We start from the raw sequence: 19,918 nt of genomic DNA, 5'->3' as shown, positions 1-19,918 counted from the left end.
TCCGCTGTATGCCTTGTACTAGGCCAAGCAAGTGGGAGGTCACGGTCAGGAGGGCACCTTCCCAGTCCTTTTGTCCTACTACAGAATCCCTCTGTACACCACACAGAATTCCCTGGGGAATAGCCCACACATCCCTCATCTGCAGCATTGGGTAAACGAAATCGTCTTTTAAATGCACAATGAGAGCTAGTTCTGACTTGAGGGGGCTATCGGTAGGGGATTCGTGGGTTTTTGTCTAGCCCATATATTTTTGGATGCTCAGGCACCTAAATTATCAGAAAGTCAGATACTCTTCTCTTGGGAAAGGAGCCAGAGAGACAGTAAAAAGACTGAAAAACGAGAGCGTGAAGTCGGTGATGCGGACATATTTTCCTACTCGACACGTCTGGAAGCTCTAAGCGTAGGGGCAACAACATGGGTTAGAAAGTCAGCCGGACTTGGATTAGAATCCCCGCTCCGCGACTCACCAGCCGGGCGACTTTGGTCAAGGCTCCATACCTCTCTGAGCTTCCATTTCACATTTGTAAGAATATAAATAATAATGGGCACTTTTCAGCATGATTGTGAAGCTTCTCCACGAGCTAACACACATATAGCACTGAGAACTGGGTCTGGTACACAAAAGGTACTAAATAAAAGAATTATAACAGTAAATATTTATATTCTACTAATAAGATAAATAATAGCCTCATTTCCACTCATAACAACTTTCTGTTCCTTTTAAGCTCCAACCCCTTTTTGGCTTTTAATCCTGGTTAAATATATTTCTGTTTCTAAACAACTGGTAAGCCTCTGTCTTCACACCAGAACTGGGTTGTTTGGGTCAACAGACCCGAAGTCTCTGGAAAGGGTCCCTGTGGCAGAAAGAGAGGTGTCCTGTGCCCAGTATGTGACCTGACCCTGCTGCCCTAGGCTGATGCCGAGTGGATCCACTTCTTGGTTTGACCCACATACAGCCTGCAACCGCGTCAGTTATTTCAAGTGGGGCTGGCCCAGACATCTGCTGGGCCTCCCAGGGCTCTGCAAGAGCAGAGGAATGTCCCGGGATGCCACTCCCAGGGTCCATGGAGGCCATCCTAGGGGCTCCACCAACTCCCATGAGCCCTCAAGCAAGGAGAGGGTCTAAATGTGCGGCAGAGTTGGCCAAGTGCCCAGCGTCCTGTGGGTCAGCAGCAGATTCATGCTAGTCCCTCACCTCTTCTGAAAATTGGCTGACCCTGCCCTGACCCTGCAGTATTGACTGGAGACTTTTCCCATGAGTAAGAATGAAAGTTATCAAATTGCATTTCTGACCGGAATGAGCCCAGTTTGTACCCTTTACACGGCAGGGCTGAAGAGAGACTTAGCCTCCACAAAGCCTGGGTTAATGAACACAATTTTCCTTTAAAAATCAAAACCAAACAACAGTTCACCTCACTTGGCAAATATTTGGTGACCTTAGGGCGCACAAATCTCCAGAATCAGAGCTACTGGCGTGTGCTATGGTCAGAACTATCTATTAGAATGCCCCTTGGCAGGGCCCAGATGATAGACTGTTCCAGTGTCCTAAATCCCATCTGTCCTTCTGAATGGACCCAAAGAGTCCTGTGGCTTAGCATCGAGAACGGGAATGGGTGATATTAAATGCCTAGCTGATTCTGCTCCTCGGGACCCCGGCAAGATCCAGCAAGACTTCCGGTGACTTGGACAGGCTTGGGTTTTGTCCAGAATCATTGGAGATGGGCACTTTCTCTGGAGTGTATGCAGCATGCTGCCAAGGAGGGGACTCATACTCTGGGCCCGAGCAGCACCATAATGGGTCATTTGGGTGGCTGGAGATAGGACAGGGGGCCAAGGATCTGGATCAGGACAGTTAGAAGTCCATGGGAAGTGGACAAAGAAGGCTCAACTGTGGTCCTCAGAGGGTTGGCTTTACAAACATTGGGCCAGGCCCCGAGCCCCGTGTTTTGTGCCTGCCTAATTGGCAATTTCTGAGAAGTCAGGGTAGGATTCTAAGTCAGCAAAGATATCGTTGGGATTCCTACAACTCAGGTTGCAGAAGCAAGCATTAATCCATAGGACCTGGCGGGAGAAGCCAGGCCCATCGGGACACTGGAAGGAGACATCGATGGTCTTGGACTTATAGGGGATGCAGCACCTGCTGTCCGTGCAGACCCCACAGTACTTCGGCCGGTAGGAGCGTGTGCTGATGCAGCCGGCGAGGGTGAAGTTCATGGGCGCCTCTGGCTGGTACACGGCCAAACACTTCTTCCCTTCCTGCAGGAAAGGAGGTTTCAGTTGGGATGCTCAGAGGATGAACAGCCACCTTCCTCCCTCCAAGCCCTCAATTCTCCCTTTGCACTCACCGTGCGGGCCCACTCCACCTTTCCTTCAGGTTTGTGGCATCTTTAAGCTGGGAGGGACCTCCCCAAGCACAGCAAGACGCAGCCATGTTACGCAGGACTAACTTCGGACCTCACGGGGCACTGTGTTGCAGAGGTGGTTCCTCGCAACCCGCAATGTCCTCTTGCCTACATTTCTGCCTCACCAATGCCCAGGACCCCGTCACAGTTGTACCAACACAGAAAGCCCGTGTTGCCTCTCCAGTCTACCCAGCGTCCCGGCTAGTGAGCAGCAGAGCCATCCCGGGGCTCCACGACTGGGGCATGCGCTTTCCCCGAACCTGCCCCTCCTCCACGCACCCCCGCCCCGCCTCTCACACACACCCTCCTCACATAACTTGTCCAACCGCAGTGCGTTCTGTAGAATCTGCTCTGTCTCTCCACTGGGATGTGGGCCAGGCAAGAGGAGGGCCCTTTCTGTGACTACAGGCCAAGTCTGTGCCTGGTACACAGTAGGTACTCACTAAGCTCATTGCAGGAATGGCTCTACTATGTTCCGGCATCATGCCAGAACTTGGGGTAGAGCAGAGCCAGGCTCCGTGGGGCTTGAGGCTTACACAGTTCAAGGAGCCATCGGAGGCTCACAAGTACAAAACCAAATTTGGGTGTGAAGCATGAGCCAACAGCGAGGACGTGAGGTGGCGCTGGGGTAGAGCACCCTCCACCTCGAGTGCCCTGGGCATTCACCCAGCTTAAGACCTCTGCCCCTGTTTCTCCTGCTGCTGGTCGCTTTTCCATCCATGCTCCCAGGAAAGCCACATCTTCTGAGTACCTACTGTGCACCGAGCACCAAGAATACACAGGCCAGCATGGCTGAGGTCACTGATCAGAGAGAGAAGAGAAGAAGAAGGACGAGGTGGCAGGATCGGGCTGGCCGGCACAGAGATCACTGGAGTAGGGGAAGGGGACAGCAAGCGAGGAGGATTTGTGGGAAGCTGAGCTGCCTTGTCTCCCGGGCACCCCTCTCCTCAGCAACCCCAAGAAACCATCAGTACTCCAAAAATGGAGTCAGTGCTGAGTTTTTGTTTTGTTTTGTTTTTTTCTTTTCCATGCAAGGCAGATGACCAGTCCTAAGATAGAAGCCAGGAGGCCTTTAGAGAGGCAAATCAGACCCATTTCTCACTGCCGTGACCTACTCTGTCCCGGATCCTTTGTTTTACTGATCTTAGACTCTCCAAGCTGGAGGAGATGTCTGAGACCAACCCTGCGTTTTACCGATGAGGGGCCTGGGGCTCCGAGATGCAGAGAGCGGCCACCGTCCTGTGCAGCCAGTAGTAGACGAGCACGTGACCCCCGCTGTCCTGAGCCCTGTTTCGAGCTCCCCGACTGCCCAGCGCAGCTGTCATGCGTGCTGGGACAGGAGCAGAGGGGGAGTGGCGGCCAGCGAGGGTCACCTCCACATCACCACCAGAGAGCACTTGTTCCCATTTCACAAAGGGCCCCCACGAGGAAGTCCAGGGGCCAGGCTTGAAGCGGGGCCTGTCTGTCTGGAAGTCCTATGCGCCTCCCCCCTCCCCACCCCCCCAACCCCCCCCGGAAGGTGGACTGACCTTGATGTGTGGACGCATGTCCACGTCACAGGGCCGCAGGTTGCAGAGGCGGCTCTCTTGCTCGGGCCAGCAGTGGCTGTTGGCGTTGGAGATGCGAGTAGAGACCCCCAGGCCGCAGGTGGTGGAGCAGGGACTCCAGGGGCTCGTGTAGGCCAGGCAGTTCCCGTGCCATGGCTCCGTCTCACCTGTGGCCGCTGAGGACAGGGACCAGACTCCCCGTGAGCTTCCTGCCGCCGTCAGCACACACAGGGTCAGGGACCCTGAAGCTCCCAGGGGAGGGGTGCGGGCTGTCTCCCCCACCCCCGAAAGGGCAAGTCAGCTTCTAACCAGCATGGGTCCCCAGGGAGAGGAGGACCTCTTTTGAGCTCTTACACTTCTCTGGAGGAAAGACCATCTTTACAGAGAGGTGGACCAGAGTGCAAATCCTGCTCAACCACCTATAAGCTGTGTGGTTCCAGATAATTCCCTCTGGGCCTCAGTGTCCTTACTGGAATAAAACATCTGCCTTTCATGGCTGGTGAGACAATGAAAGGACCTGTTTACTGAGTATATATCGGGCATGGGCAAGGTGCTGGGATTTGGAGAATGAAAGATACTGTACCTGCCCCTACAGAGGTCAAGTTTATTTGGAGAAAATCAGAGGGAGTGTCCATACCCTAGAGCCTGATATCTCATCTGGGTGATGCTGAGGGCACAGTGGGTAGGGACACACACCCTTCAGAGCCACATTGCCTGGGTTCAACTCTGAGCACAAGCACTTAGTAGCTGGGCAACTTCCGATAGCCCCCACCTCCATGCCTCAGTCTCCCCACCTGCAAGGGGGGCGCTGATAATCTCATCTCCCTCCCAAGGCTGTGGACTGAAAAGATGGGTTCACGCATATGAAAGCCTGAAAGCCAGCCCTGGCTCAGTAAATGTGAGCTTTCATGGTTTCTTGACTGACAACTAAACACCAAGTCTTGGATAGTTCTGTTAATGTATGCATCCCAGCATCAAGTGCTCAAGTATTCTCTGAGTAATGGAAAAACGGATGGAGCTAAAGACAGAGGCAGGTAAAAAGCCAGGAAGACAAAGGAGAGATCCCACGGAAAGATGGCACAAGATACACAAGAGAAGGATCTGAAGAGGACGCCAGTCCAGCCCTGACACAAACACGCACACAGGCCGGCGGGCACTCACAGGAAGCCGAGAAGGGGACAGGCAGAGGGGGAGAGGAGGAGAGACAGATGGTAGGGCAGGGGAAGAGGGGGAGGAGGGGAGAGGGAAGGGGAGGGAGAGAGTGTGATTTGGAGGGGAGAACAGGAGCTGGGAGGAAAGGAAAAGCAGATTGGGGGAGGGGCAGAGAGGAGGAAAAGGAAAAGTAGGAAAGAAGAGACACCTAATGGGATCAGAAGGAGGGAGGAAGGAGAAGGGGAAGGGAGGAGCAGTGCTGGATGCCCAGCCCCTCCAAGTTCACAGGTGTGCAGGGAACAGGGCTGGACAAGGCAGGAATGAATGTGTGAGAGAGGGAAGCTTTGAGAGACGGAAGAAAGCCAGGGGAAGCATCTGAGGGCAGAGGAGAATGGGGCTGGGATGAGCCAGGGGTGTGAGCATGGAGGAGGGAGGCGGAGGGAGGGATTTGCCTAGGAGGATAAAAGGGCTTTGGTTTCTGGGTTGCCCATGAGCAGGCAGGGGCCCTGCTTGTACTGGGTCAGAACGGGTCACCGGGCCACATACAATGGGCAGACAGCCACTGCCCCACCCCTGTGACCCTCGTGTGGCTCTGCCCGTTGGAGGCTGTGGCGGGCCTGGTAGGGACTGAGCTTCCTCTGCTCCCTCCTCTATGGACACTGGGCGGCTTCTTCATGGGGCTGGCTCTGCCCCTGGGAGCCACCCCAAGCCCCTCCGGAGAGGCGGGGAGGGGCAGGACCGCCCTCCTCCTTGGCCCAGGCAGAGCCACTGAGGGCACACAGCCTGGGGGCGGGTCTCCATCGCCCAAGCTTTCCAGTGTGTTCTCTGAAACACCTTCTTCACTTCTGCAAAACCTCTTTCTCCTGGTTCTGTCCTGCCTCTTGGATTCGTCTTTCTCAGCTCTTTTCTCTCCCTCACCTTAAATGGTGGTGTCTTCAGGGCTACAATTGTGGTTCTCCCCCAGACGATTGGGTCCCACAGGGTACAAATGGCAACATCTGGAGGTATTTGGGGTTGTTGCCACTTGGGGGGGGCAGGTGCTCCTGGCATCTAGTAGGTAGAGGCCAGGGGTGCTGCTAAACATCCCACAATGCACAGGGCAGCCCTCCCCACAAAGTCTTCTCTGGTTCAAGATGTTGTCTGTACCAAGGCTGAGAAACGCTGCTCGGCGCAGCCTCCCTGAGCAATCTCACGCACTTATAATAAAAAAAAAAAAATTACCAGTACCCTTAGAACTCTGCTGGGCGATACCAGGGCAGGGCCCCCAGCCTCAAACTCAAGCTGTTTCAAACAGTGCAGTTCTTCACCCCCAGTGTGCTCCTCTCGTTTTCTCTCCCAGGTCATTATGAGCCCGGAGAGTCGCTGTCTACCCTTCTCTCTCCTTCACTCCATGCAGTGGATTGATGCCATGGCCTCAGTCTTACTCCTCACGCAGTGCCTCTCACATCTGTCCCTTCCTTGCCACCTCACTTCCACTGCCCTCGCTCAGATCCTCATTGGCCCATCCATCCATCCATCCATCCAACCATTGGTCTGCCCATCCATCCATCCATCCATCCATCCATCCATCCATCCCCCCCTCCCTCCTTCCCTCCCTCCCTCCATCCGCCCATCCATCCATCTATTCGTCTGCCCATCCATCCATCCATCCATCCCTCCCTCCCTCCCTCCATCCGCCCATCCATCCATCCGCCCATCCATAAGACAACCATCTATTTGGTACCTCCTAAGTGGCTGGCACTGAGCTACTCCAGTAAGCAGTGGTAAAACCAATGGGCCTGTCCCTGTCCTCCCTTTCCAGGGCTTCCTCTGGCCTGGTGTACCTGGCTGCAGTCTCACCTGTGCACAAATCCTCCATAGTGAGGAGAAGCCACCCACTCTCTCTCCCGCCCTTACGCCTTGTCTCCCTGCTTCTCCTCCTCGTGTGCCTGCGAACCCACCCTTCCTGCACCTCCACTTCCCACTTTAATATCTTAAGTAGGATAACAATGAATCCCATGTGTCTGGCTTTGCTCTTTATAAAGCTCTTGCTCATTTTATGTTGGGAGGACCTCATAGAACAGTTGGGACAGATGGAGAAATAGGGTCCCAGAGGACAGGTGGCTTTGCCAAGGTCGCACAGCTAGTGGGTGGTCGTCTGGGGACTGGGACTCGTTGCGCATGCGTGCCAATCAGAGGGGGGGGGGGCAGGGCCCCCCCCCCCCCCCCCGCCCCCTCCCCCCGCCTGCCCCCGCACCCACCTAGGGCGCCGGTGTGGCGCTGCGCTGTCTTGCGTGGCCTCCTGGCGTCGGGGTCGCACACCCACTGCTGGCAGCAGCGGCCGGGGACGCTGACCCGCCGGGGGCGATGGCACCAGAGGCGCGGGGGACGCGCGCGCAGGCACAGGGGTGTGCAGCCCACCGCGCCGTCCACGCACGTGCAGTTGTACTTGCAGTTGGGCTGGAAGGACTGGCCGTTGGTGTAGCGCACCCCGTCCAGGACGCAGCCCACGCCGACCACCTCTGCAAACACACGCGCCGCCCAGGTCAGGCCCGCTGGGCTCGCGCCCCGGCGGGGCCACCGCCCGCCTCGACCCGGCCCCGACCCCGGGGGAGCGCCCGCCGTGACGGCCGGCGGCCGGCAGGACCACGCAGGGCCCAGCCAGCCCCCGGGAGTGTGGCGAGACTTGAGCAGAGGCAGTGAGGGAGTGTGGGGTGCAGCTCAGCCACCAGCCATCAAGTGACCCCGTGTCAGGCTGGCAGCGCTGAGAAGGTAGAGCCTGGTCGGGGCAGGACCGTCTGCCACCTGTCGGTCCGCCGCCGGCACATGGCACAGAGCCGAGGACTGAGGAGACCTCTAGGGCCATGGTTCTGAGGGGCCGGGTGTAAAACCAATCCAAACACTTTGGAACAAAGATTCCACTCATTCAGTGCATGTATTTATGGAAGGTTCTAGGCACTGGACATTCGGGGAACAAAGTGGACAAAACCATGCCCACATGGAGCTTCCAGTGCAGTGGGGGTAACACAGGAAAGACGAACAGATCATACAGAGTGTTGAAGGGTACCAATGCCAGGGAGAACAGCAAGAGGAGGGGCGGCTGGGGGGGCACCTCACCCAGGTGATGCTGCTTCAGCAAAGGTGGAAGGACCAGAGGAAGTTCGCTGGCACTGGTGTTGGGGGGAGGTCTCCCAGGCAGGGAGGGAGCAGGCCTGGGGGGTTAGGGGGTGGGGGCCAGAGATGAGGTGAGAGAGGGTTTCCTTGGGGGCTCGGAGCTGTTAGCACCTAGACACACAGTATGTGCTCCGTAAGCAACTGTCGACCCCCCTCTAGGAATCGTGCTTCCCAAGAGCACAGGAGGTGCTGAACAGAACAGGCAGTAAGGACAGTCAGGAGGCCACCCCTATCATCCAGGCGAGAGGTGGCCGTGCTTGCACGCTGGAGGGACCCGGAGCCCTGAGGAGGGCTCAGCTTCTGGGTGTGTTTGGAAGGAACAGCCGCCGGATGAGACGGGAGGAGCAGAGGAGCGGGGTCAGGAGTGACTCCTAGTTCTGTGACCTGAGCCCTGGCAGGGGAGGGATGCATGCTATGTCCTCGGAGGAGCTGGTTTTGGGGTGAGTGGCCTTAGGCGTTCTTCATTAGATATGAGATCTGGTTAAAGAGACCTAGGGGGCAGGAGGGGTGTAGAGCCGCTGGGCCCCCCAGCACCACCCCCTGGCTGCTTGAGGACAGTGCCTGGAAGTGCATGCAGACAGCTCCCAGGCAGCAAGGGTGCCCACCCAAGGACGGCTAGTTTGGAATCCGCAGTCTGCCAGTGGCTCCAGTGGATCGCCCCAGTTCGCTGGCAGGTGGTCACTGATACTAACAGTCCCAGTATCTAACAAGAGTGAAGCGTTCCTAAGCGCTGTCTCTCTTCTTGGTCGCCTGACCTGCCGTGTGCCAGGCTTCCATGCATTGCTGATTTCCTCCTAAAAGGAAACACCGCCCCATTTTCACATACAGCAAAACTGAGTCTCAGTGAAGTTAAGTCCCGTGCCGAAGGCGACACAGCTAGATGCTGAGTCTCAGCCTGTGGGAATGTTGGCATGACTGCTCTTTTTCCTGGGAGGTGATCGTGCAGGGTGGAGGCGCAGAAAGGAAGGCACTCCCGCTCACTGGCCATCTGATCTTGTGCCAGGCACCATCTGATATGTTATCTCATTCAGTTCTCCCAGTAAGTTCACGAGGAGAGTTTTATTTTCCCCGTTTGGCAGACAGGGAGGTCCAGTGATTCATTAGCTCAAGGTCACCCAGCTGGTGAAGGATAGAGCTGCACTTCAGTCCCTGGGGATCTGACTCCACAGCCCATTTCCTTCCACCAGACACCAGTAAAGGAGGGGAAATTGGAAAAAAAAAAAAAAAACTAAAGGAAAACAAAACAAAGCAGAGGAAGCCCTGGGTGAATCACTCATCCTTTTGTTCTGAGTCACCCCCGACTGTGCCCTTGCTCTGGGAAGGTGTGAGCACGCGTGCGTGCGCGTGAGTGTGTGTGCACGCTAGTGGAGGGGGCGAAGGGAGTGTGCTGAAGCCTGCTCTCTGGCCGTGTGTGGAGGAACGTTGGAGGGACAAGGCAGTACTGGGTGCCTGGGAACCCTTAGCACACTGGCACCACCCGGGGGCCTTTCAAAAATTCCGATGCCCACACCGTGCCCCAGAGTATGGGCGTGGACCTGAGACTCAGTATTTTTGTTACTTTTTTGAACTTCGATGTATTTTTTCAAGATTTTATTTATTTATTTATCAGAGAGAGAGAGCACCCAAGCAGGGGGCGCGGCAGGCAGAGAGAGAGGGAAAAGCAGGTTCCCCTCTGAGCGGGAAGCCCGATGCGGAACTCGATCCCAGGACCCTGGAATCGTGACCTAAGCCGAAGGCAGACGCTTAACCGACTGAGCCACCCAGGCGCCCCGCCTGTGATATTTTTTAAAGCTCCCCAGGTGAATCCAGTTTGCAGCCAAGAGTGGGAACCACTGCTTCCAAAAGCTGCTCCCAGTCTCCTTGGGAATTTGGGGCAGGTGGGGACAGTGGAGGTGCTAGTGGCCCTGAGCAGCCTGCCCACCATAGGCTAGAGGGAGAGTAGGGTGCATGATATGTATGGTGCCTGGGCCTGCAGCAGACTCTAATGCCCCCTCCTCATTCACTTTTAAACTAATGGAAGGACCGGCTCCTGGTGAAGCTCACCATCTCCTATCTAATCTCAGGCTTGCAAGTACAGGCATGGTGTGGTGAGCCTTCCTCCTACTGAAGGACCTATAAGTCCTTGGCTCCACCATCCAGGCCTTCACTTCCCTCACCCACCCCCTAATGGACTGTCAGCTGCATGGGAGCAAGGACAGTGGGTCATGCCTTGTTGTAACCCAACTGTTGCATTATCACCCACCTATTCATAACTGTGTGAATGAGTCAGTGGATGGAGGGATGGATGGAGGGAGGGATGGATGGATGGACGGACGGATATATGGATGGAAGGGAGGTGGGGTGAGCCCTCATCTGTATTGGGCTCCTCCCACGTGTCAGGTTCTTGAAATCCCAACCACCCAAAGAAGTAGGTATTATTTGTCGCATTTCCTTGATGACAAAATTGACACTTAAAAGGTTAAGTAGCTTGCCCAACATCACCATATTAGTTATGGAGCTGGAATTTGAACTTTAGATTGTCTGTCGCCAAAGACCATGCATGAGCTGTCTACTCCTTCGCTCTTTACACCGGGGAGTCTAGCCTGGAAGGAGAGCTGCCTCCTCCTCTGAGGATGACTGTGTACAAAACCGAGATAATTTCTGCAAGGGAAAGTTAAAACAAAGCAAGTAAAACAATGACATAGAACAGCCGGTCACATCTGAGGCTTTAATGCGGTCCCTTGTTTATTCTCAACAGCTGCATGAGGTTGGTTTGATCAAGATACTTAAGTGATGTGCCCAAGGTCACGTAGCCAGCAAATGGCAGAGCCAGTATTCAAAACCCAGATCTGTCTGCCTGTAAATTGCATGATCCTTCCAGCAAATCACCCTGCTCTCAGGCCTGGCCCAACTGTATTAAACACAGAGTAATGTTTGTACAACCAAAATAGCCAAAGAGTATAATTCAGAGGTCACTCTTTGCCCATAGAAATATTTAGTTTGGCCTACAGAACGTTTTGAAAAAAAAAAAAAATTTGGAACATATTGCCAACATTTACAAATCATACACAAATCTGGACTTTTGGATTCTCTTGGAATCTGAGCAGAATGGACAAGACCAAGCTCACTTTTCTGCCCGGCCACAGTGACTGGTGCCCAGGAGCAGTGACCTCTGGTAGCCAAAGCTTGCATTCACTCATTTGCCATAATTCCACCTTTCTCTGAGTTACGTGTCAGTGTTGGGACTGCTCATTCTTAGGACCTGTCTTGTCTCGGCCTAGTTACGTGCACATCTCCAAACACAGGTTTAACCTGTCTTGGGGACCATCCAATGGTTGAATTGACCATGTGTCACAAGATTGTCTGTGGGACTCTTCTTTCTCTTTCCCCTTCTGGCCCCAAGGTGCCTTCCTCTCTATGGCCATCAGACCCTGGCCGCTTGTCTTTCTTGCCTTAGGGTTTTGTGAACTCAGACACCATGGCAACATTTCTAGGAAGATGTTTCGTAGAACACTAGCGAGTTGCATGTTTGTGTGTATGTGTGTACATGCGATGTGTGTATCTGTGAGTGTGCACATGTGTGGTGGGGTGGAGGAGTGGTAAAAGTCTACCTGGACAAAGCAATTCCCTGTGCAAATAAGTTTCAAAAACAAAGGCCTCTTATATCTCCCATTTGGGAATTTTACAGTGGATGTGAACATTTAAAACTTCTCAGAAATTCTGTATACTTGTTTAACTTTGTTTATTCCAGTGTCTGCAAACCTATATGACCAGGGAACCATTGGCAAGTGTAATACATATTAAAATCTGTGGACCAGTTTTCCTTCCAGATAAAAGGAAAGGAAATACACAGGGGCTCATGGTGAGGGGAAGCTAAGAGGCTCTAGGGAGTGAAAGCAGGACCCAAGATACAAGGAGATACGAGGTATAGATGGATTGGGAAGGTGGTTTTCCAGGCCTCTGGTGGGGAAGGGCAGGCAGGAGAGGCAGTTTCAGGGCCTGCACAATCTCTGGGTCCATGAGAGAATGTCTATAAAGACATGGTGCCAGGCATGTAATAAGATGTCAGTACAGCTGTAGAGATTAGTATGATCACTGTGAACTGACCTACCTTTTTAATGACCTTGAAAAACAGCTCTAAGAGGGAAAGAAATGATGAGACAGTCTCCTGTAACAAAGGGATTCTAGTGTAGGAAGGCTCAGCCAGATTTCTCACCGGGTATGAGGAGAGACTATATGACTTTCTATATATATAAGCAGTCAGTCTCAAACTTGGGTGTAAATGAGAATCACCTGGGAACGCTGTTAAATGTTTATATGCCCACCTTCACTTCTAGAGAATTTTACTCAGTAAGTCTGGGGTGGGGCTCAAGGATAACATTTTTCACCAACACATCAGATGATTCTATGCAGGTGTTGCTGCAAGTTCTCTTTGAGCACACTGTTCTGTGGGGCTAATAATTAGTCTGAATAAAAGGGGAAAAGTAAAGGACGGGAGAATCAAGGGTGGTACTTGGAAAGCTAAAGACAGATGACTTTGAATGAAAGTTGAAGCATGAATCAATGATAAAAGAGCAGAAAGTGCTTATAATTAACTGTGAGGCACAGGTAGGATTGTCTGACTTGAAATTATGGTCATAACCCTCATCAACCACCCACCTCAGGAGATATAATAGGTTAGCTGAGGATGAGAGACGATGCTATGTGTGAACATGTAATTGGGTGCATATGGCGTCATAGTTATGGAGAAGTCTTGATTCAGCACTAAGGGAAGAAAGGTGTTCTTGGGTTTATGAGGCTTTGTGTACTTTTTCAGAGGTTAGGCTACTGTGCCATGATGCCTAGTAACCTCTCTTCATCATGCTGGGTCATGTATTTTGGATAAAAGCTTGGACGATTCAAGCTAAATGCCTGCCATTCCAGATAGAAGCATGAGATCAGAAAGTCCTGAAAGGAATTCTCTGGGAACAAAAAAGGACATGATAGAGCACTTGAAGAGCAAGCAAACACCAACAGTTGTCCCCCCAGCATGAGGATATTATAAAGAGCAAAGTAAAGAAAAAGCAAAAGCAATTAGAACCCCAGGAAAAACAAAAAGCTTCATGAGAAAGAAAATTCAAACAAATACAGTATCTCATGCTTCAGCAACATTATTTATGTAGTCATAATATTGTAAATACTGATTATTGCATAACCAAAAATTATGAAAATAAAACCAAGATAGGTGATGTGTCTGGTGGTATTGAGGAGTTAAGTCATCAGCTGTCATATAGGAACATTGATAGGTTATCCAAGATTGATATTTTAAGCCAATCAAGTTATAAGAGAAGACATATATTATATAGTGATAACTACCAGAAGAAAGGGCTAAAAAGTTAAAAGTGACAGTGGTAACTGAAGGAACATGGGTGTGTAGGAAGGGATGATTGTAGCCTGATGGATTTTATTCTTTCAAGGTTACTGGATTTAAAAAAAAAAAACCATATTATTTAAATTTAGAATGTTACTAAAATATCTGGGGCTCTGATGAGTTTCGGTGCCCCTGGAAGGCATAGGCATCCCGCAAAGGGTCTACAACTCAGAGAATGAAACCATGCTTAGGTCTTCCTTGGTGGGTCCCTATTCCCCAGTCAGCCATGGATGTGCCTCCAGGACCGAGAAGAGAGCAGGAAGCCAGGCTCTGGAGGCAAGAGGAATGCAGGCATCCCTCCCTCTTCAGGAAGGGCCCAGCTTCTGACCTTTAATCATAGACTAGAGTAGGAAGGGGGCAGAGACTGGCCAGGGGAAGGGCTACGGGTGAGGGCTAGAGCTGGGGGTGCTGGGGGCTGGCCAGAAGGTAGGGAGGGTCTCACTTACGTGCACACACTCCTATTGCGTACCTCGGGCGGTCCCCACTGTAATCGCAGTAGAGGCCCCGGTGGGGGTCACAGATGGCTGCCTCTGTGCAGTTGTCCCCGAGCTGCTGAGCACACATTTTACAGCATTCACAGCCGTCTGTGATGAGGCTGACCCCCAGCGGGCAGCGGGGTGGGGACGGCGGGCACTCACATGGCCACTTGCAGAATTGGGGGCGTGAAGATGTATCCTCCAGTGGCACTGGGGTGAAGGCCATGGCCGTGGGGGCTGGAGAGAAGGCCTGTAGGGGGAAAGCAGAGATAAAGGGCTGCCAGGCAGGGGTGTCAAAGCCTAAAGGGTCGGCAATCACCTTCTCATCTTCCTGGTGTTAAAAGGTTTACATAAAATTATGGTTTTTTCTACCATGTTTTTAATAGCCAGACATCTCCTTTCTCTTCAGTAAAACAAATAGGAGCAAAGAGCCAGGAGGTCGGAGAAGTTAAGCCAATTTCCCCAGTCCCCTTACTGGAGGTGGTGGGGCCCTGATTCTATGTCAGAACTCTGGCCACACTAAGCCTCATATGTGTTTCCTTCCATCCTCGAGCATTCCACAACCTGGGTGTGTTTCCTTCCATCCTCAAGCATCCCACAGCCTGGGTGTGTTTCTTTCTTTTTTTTTTTTTAAAGGTTTTATTTATTTATTTGAGAGAGAGAGAATGAGAGAGAGCGAGTACATGAGACGGGGGAGGGTCAGAGGGAGAAGCAGACTCCCTGCCGAGCAGGGAGCCCGATGCGGGACTCGATCCAGGGACTCCAGGATCATGACCTGAGCCGAAGGCAGTCGCTTAACCAACTGAGCCACCCAGGCGCCCCCTGGGTGTGTTTCTTTCCATCCTCAAGCATCCCACAACCTGGGAGGGCACTGAGTCAGTCTCATTTCACAGATGTGGGACCCGAGGCTCTGAGTAGCGAATGCCTTCTAATGAGTCATGTTTTGAGGCGCAGCCCGGATCCCATTGCCTTTCCTCCTCTGCGCAAAGAGCCACCCTCTTCACTCCACTATGGGTCCTTGGGAACTTGCAGAGCCAGATGACTCATACTTGACAGCAGGTTTTAGCCAGATGACCTATTATTATTATAATTAGTTGCCCTCTGAGCCCCAGGAAAGGCTGCGGTGGGGTGCGGCAGGTGACCCCTTCAGAGCCCACTGTGGCTGGCTCTCCCTGTCCTGTAGAAGGGAGTTAGGCCCCTGTTGCTAGTGCCAGGCCTACAGACAGGAGTCCCCCTGCCCACGCACCTCCCACGGCCGCATTCCCATCCCCAAGCCCCCAGGTTCATCGTCACCCTGAAAATACGATGGACGCAACACTGGGAAGCTGGGAAGAGGAGAGATAGGCCCAAAGAGCCATCCCTGCCCTGAAGAACAGGGAGATAGAATGGGAGGCTGCTCTGGGGCGTCTTTGAGTTTAAGAGTTTCAAGCCGCCTGTATCTCTGGGAGCCAGTCACCTTCGCACCCCCTCTGGCTGCCGCCCTGAGCCCCTGTCCTGGACCCTTGCTCTTTACACTGGAGGAAGCAGAGACCGCAGGAGAAAGGGAATTGTCTGAGGACAGAGAGTGTGCACACGGCTCCCGGCCATTCTCCCATCCCCAGTCCAGTGTGGTCCCTGCCGGGGAGCATCCCGTCCCGGGCTTCTGAACCATGATTCCAGAATTCCAAGGTCAGCAGAGGTGGGGACCAGGGCTTCACCCCCTCCACCTCGAACCCGAGAAACCCTGCTCGGTGGAGGTTAGAGATCTGCATTTCAATCTTGGAACGACACATGCTGACATATTCAGATTCTTCTTCCCTTTTCCCGGGGAGGAAACTGAGACCCAGAGAGGCAGAGGAACATGTCCAGGATGACACAATATGTGTCAGGATCTAGGCACAAACCACTCTTATAAGTCTCATTCCTGGGGCGCCTGGGTGGCTCAGTCGTTAAGCGTCTGCCTTCGGTTCAGGTCATGATCCCCGGGTCCTGGGATCGAGCCCCGCGTCGGGCTCCCTGCTCAGCGGGAAGCCTGCTTCTCCCTCTCCCCTCCCCCTGCTTGTGTTCCTCTCTCGCTGTATCTCTCACTGTCAAATAAATAAAAATCTAAAAAAAAAAAAAAAAAAGAAAAAAAAGTCTCATTTCTACACCCTTCACCTTTGCCCTCTGGGTTCTTGTAATTGCATAACAAATGTTGCTGAGCTAGCTCATAGCCTCTCTCAAGTTCTAGGCATTTGAAGATGAATTTAAAAATTCTTGGATTTTGAAGAACTCACAGCTTATGGGAGAGGCAGACATTAGAGGTGATTTCTTACAGCTCAAAGCTGTACACAGAGTGCTGGGTGTCCCAGGGGGGCCCAGGGAGCTCCGTGAAAGTCAGGGCAGGAATTGCTCTGCCCCAGGGCTGTGAAGTCCACCCTTGCACACTTGGCCGGGAGGACCAGCAGCTGGGAGAGATCAGCGGCCGGGAGAGATGATCCAGATTGAGCGGCTGGATTCATTGGGCTCTTGGTTAGGGGTTTCACACGTAATCCTTTTCACTGTAAATATTGATTGAACTCTTGAAAATCAAATGGGCAAACCTTGATTTGAGGCTTCTATGACCTCTGGGCTTGGTTTCAGGGCTCAGTCGTGCCCACTCCTTTCCTACCGCAGGACCTCTGCCCTGAGTTCCCTGGGACCAAAATATCCTTCCCGCCTCCCTTCACTTGGGCACTGCCACTCAGGCCCCCCCTTAAGGGCCTCCCTCAGAGAGAGCGCTCCTGGCCCGCCGGCCTGAGCACCTGGCCTGTCCTGCCGACGCTCTGCACACCTGGTGGCCAGGCTGGTGTGTGTTCGGGAGACTAAGCAAGCCCTCGGGGAGGAGGGCAGGGTGGGGCCCTCCACACGGGGCCTGGCCCACAGCAAGGTACCGCAGGGAGGCCTGGGGGCTGTCTGCCACCCATTTCTCCAGATGCCATTGAACCTCTCCCCTCCGTCCCGCCTTATCCTATCCTCACTGCGGGCTTCTCTGCTAGGCTAGAGACAGAGACCCAGGATGGCCAGGAGAATCATGCCTGCAGCCACTTCCATTGTCCATGGGTGATGTGGCTTGGCAAGGCCTTGCTGGCCGGGATCCAGGAACTCTAGGAGGGGGGCAGTGCTGGTCCCTGTTCACCTGGGGGATCAGTTTCCCTGCCCCTGCTTGCTTTTCCTCAGAAATACAATGCGACACAACAAAACCCCAAACCCCCTCATCAATAAACCAGCCAGATGTGTGCACACACACACACACACCCCTCTTTCTGACTCTGTGGAGAGAATTTTCCTCATCATTCTGTGACACTAGAAGGCTCAGTGCTTCATAAGCACCCATGAACTGTCTCTAATCAGTCCCCAGGCCCTCAGGATATATATACTCTTGGCAGAGGAAATTTAAAAAAGCCCTTTCCTCCAGGAAGCCTTCCATGCCTTCCCCCGGCCGTGTTAGGGGGCTCCCTCCCCACCAGATCGTGAACTGTAAAGGCCTCACTGCTGTCTGTGTGCCTGAAACATGGCCCAGAGCCCACGGCAGGCGTGTGTCACTGTTGCCTAGTGGGATGGCCACACGGGGGACTGTTGACTACAAGGGGCTTTGGTGTCACTTGATACTCAGGACCTCCAGTCCTGGAACCTCTCCTCTTCGCTCAGATTAAATTTGAGTGTCAACAAAAGAACATGGAACCTGAGACGGCCAGCAGTGTGTTCCTTCTGTGTGGCCTTGGACAAGCTTCCTAACCTTTCTGGGCCTCGACATCGCCATCTGTGATACGGCCACAATAATGCCCCCCTCCGGGAGCTATGGGGAAGGGGAGAGCCCATGTATGCGGAAGCACTGGTAGGGCCTGGCACATGGCAGGCCCTCAAAAGCATGACTTCTCGCTTGCATTTCTTTGTCGGGGGTCCTCCCGAACCCCCAGAGGGCTCAGCATGGGACTTGCGGGGTTGGGCCCTCTGAGCCGGGCTGGGATGGGCTCTCATCTGGCAGGTACCCCTCTCCACATGGTCACCATCTATTCTGGGGTCTCCAGGTTAAAGCCCCCCAGAAGGAAGGCTCCTTTTCAGTACCTGCTGGGAGCCCCAGAACACAGAGTTCCTTAAGGGAAACCAGTTAGGGGAGCTGGGGCAGCGAGGGATGGGCTCTGGGAGGGAGGTCAGCTTAGCTCAGACCTTGCTATTGGCGCCATCTGCTGGTGGGAAACCTCCTAGGCCTCAGTCCCGGGGAGAAGGTAGAGGGAGTGTGTGGGGGGCCTGAGAACTCCTGAGTCTGATGTGAGCCCCTTGAATCCTTGCTGCCTTGCCCAGCATTGACACCACAAGGGATGTGACCGTGGATTCTTCCTGATGATGAATTCTCTGTGTGTGTGTGCACGCAGGGAAGCAGAGGGGTGCCATGTGCTTTCTGCCCTCAAGAGTGGACAGTTTAGTTGGGGAAATGTATCGACTCTTTCATGCATTCTATGGGCAGATGCTTAGTGAACAGCTACCATGTGCCCGGCTTTGTGCAGGGCTTGAAGGAAGCAAGGGTGCATGAGACACAACCCCTGTGCTCACCAGCTTACCGCCCATGCGGCCAACAGACACGAACATGGTAATTGTAATTCAGTGTGATCAAAGCCATAATGATGGCACCACACATTCCTGCACACCCCCCTCCAGTCATTGGGTCACTCAACACACCTCTAGTTGGCTCTCCCTGGGTGCCAAGTGTTACACTAGGTGCTGGGCCGACAGTGGGGGATACCACAGGGGAACAAAGCCGACCTGCCTGTGGGAGCACACAGGAAGGCTGGCCATGTCTGCTGGGACTGGAGAGGGCTTCTCCGGGAGCTGGTGTAGGAAGAATAACAGGTGTGTGAAGACGAGCAGGAATAGAGCAGCGAGGAAGGGCACCAAAGCAAATACAAAGGCCAAGAGCAGTGCTCACGGGCTTGTGTCTGGGGCATGGGGAGAATTGCGGTGAGCTGGTGCAGGGTGCAGACACGAGGTACGAGGAGATGGAGGCTGGAACAGATCACAATGAGGTCATGAGCAACTAGATCAAGGAGGGACCCGAATGCCTGGCTAAAGTCTCAGGCTTTTGGCTGGAGTCTGCTGCCTTCATTCATTGAAGGACTTTAGCAGAATGATCAGGACAGATTTGTGTTTTAGAAACATCACACTGTGTCAAGTCTAGTCTTTACAACGTACTGTCCATGTGACTCTGGGAGTTCACTTTCTGAGCCTTGGTTTTCTCTGCTGTGAAATGCCATTCCTACTACTAGATACCCCCACCCACCAAGGTTCTGGGAACAAGCACCAAATGAGATCATGGCTAGGGTTTCTAACTTATCTAGCCAGTCCATTCCATTGCAGACCATAGCTGCGGTGACCGCTAGGGGCCAATCTTGAGCTAGATTTCAGTTTCTGTGGCTGATCTTTTGTCTTCCCCACAGTGGTTGGTATCATGAGCTCCATTTTACAGATCAGCAAAGTGACTTGTTCATGGTCAACATGTAGTAAGTGACAGAATTTGGACTTAAACTCAAATCTGCTGGGTTCATGCTCTTCCCACTACTGTACACGAAGGAGAATTTTCTAATGGAAGGAATCAGTTGTGAGGTTGTGAGCGCACCATCAGTGGAGGTAATCAAGAAGCAGCTAGACAATCATCTGGGCTGGGGGCTGTAGAGGAGTGTCAGGCTTCACAAAGCCTGTCATATAGTAGGTGTCAATAAGCATCTGTCAATAGAATGAAGGAGTCAATGTACATTTCCCCATGACACTGTCCTCTCGAGGGCAGAAACCATGTGCCATCCATTT

At 53.1% G+C, this 19,918-nt stretch overlaps 1 protein-coding gene across 1 annotated transcript; it reads right to left on the bottom strand.

Annotated features, from left to right (window-relative positions):
• Positions 1–1,943: 1,943 nt before the first annotated feature.
• CCN4 (cellular communication network factor 4) lies at positions 1,944–18,706 on the bottom strand. Its single transcript, XM_021688717.1, has 5 exons — positions 18,671–18,706; positions 14,090–14,369; positions 7,342–7,602; positions 3,932–4,125; positions 1,944–2,256 (listed from the first exon to the last, which is right to left on the bottom strand). Exons 1-5 carry the CDS (start codon positions 18,704–18,706, stop codon positions 1,957–1,959), a joined length of 1,071 nt encoding a protein of 356 aa, XP_021544392.1. The 3' UTR covers positions 1,944–1,956.
• Between the last annotated feature and the right edge of the window lie 1,212 nt (positions 18,707–19,918).

This window comes from Neomonachus schauinslandi, chromosome 4, assembly GCF_002201575.2.
Source record: "Neomonachus schauinslandi chromosome 4, ASM220157v2, whole genome shotgun sequence".
Lineage (NCBI taxonomy): Eukaryota > Metazoa > Chordata > Mammalia > Carnivora > Phocidae > Neomonachus > Neomonachus schauinslandi.
The sequence above is the reverse complement of the archived record's forward strand: the minus strand, read 5'-3'. Positions and strand labels throughout refer to the sequence as shown.

What these genes read in the sequence shown, in the direction of transcription:
- CCN4 (XM_021688717.1), bottom strand. Translation starts at nt 18,706, where the DNA reads ATGTTCGTGTCTGTTGGCCGCATGGGCGGTAAGCTG. An exon ending in GCCGCATGGGCGGTAAGCTG is followed by an intron (nt 14,370 to 18,670) that starts GTGAGCACAGGG and finishes TTCCCCCTACAG; the next exon opens with GCCTTCTCTCCAGCCCCCAC. An exon ending in CGCAATAGGAGTGTGTGCAC is followed by an intron (nt 7,603 to 14,089) that starts GTAAGTGAGACC and finishes GTGTGTTTGCAG; the next exon opens with AGGTGGTCGGCGTGGGCTGC.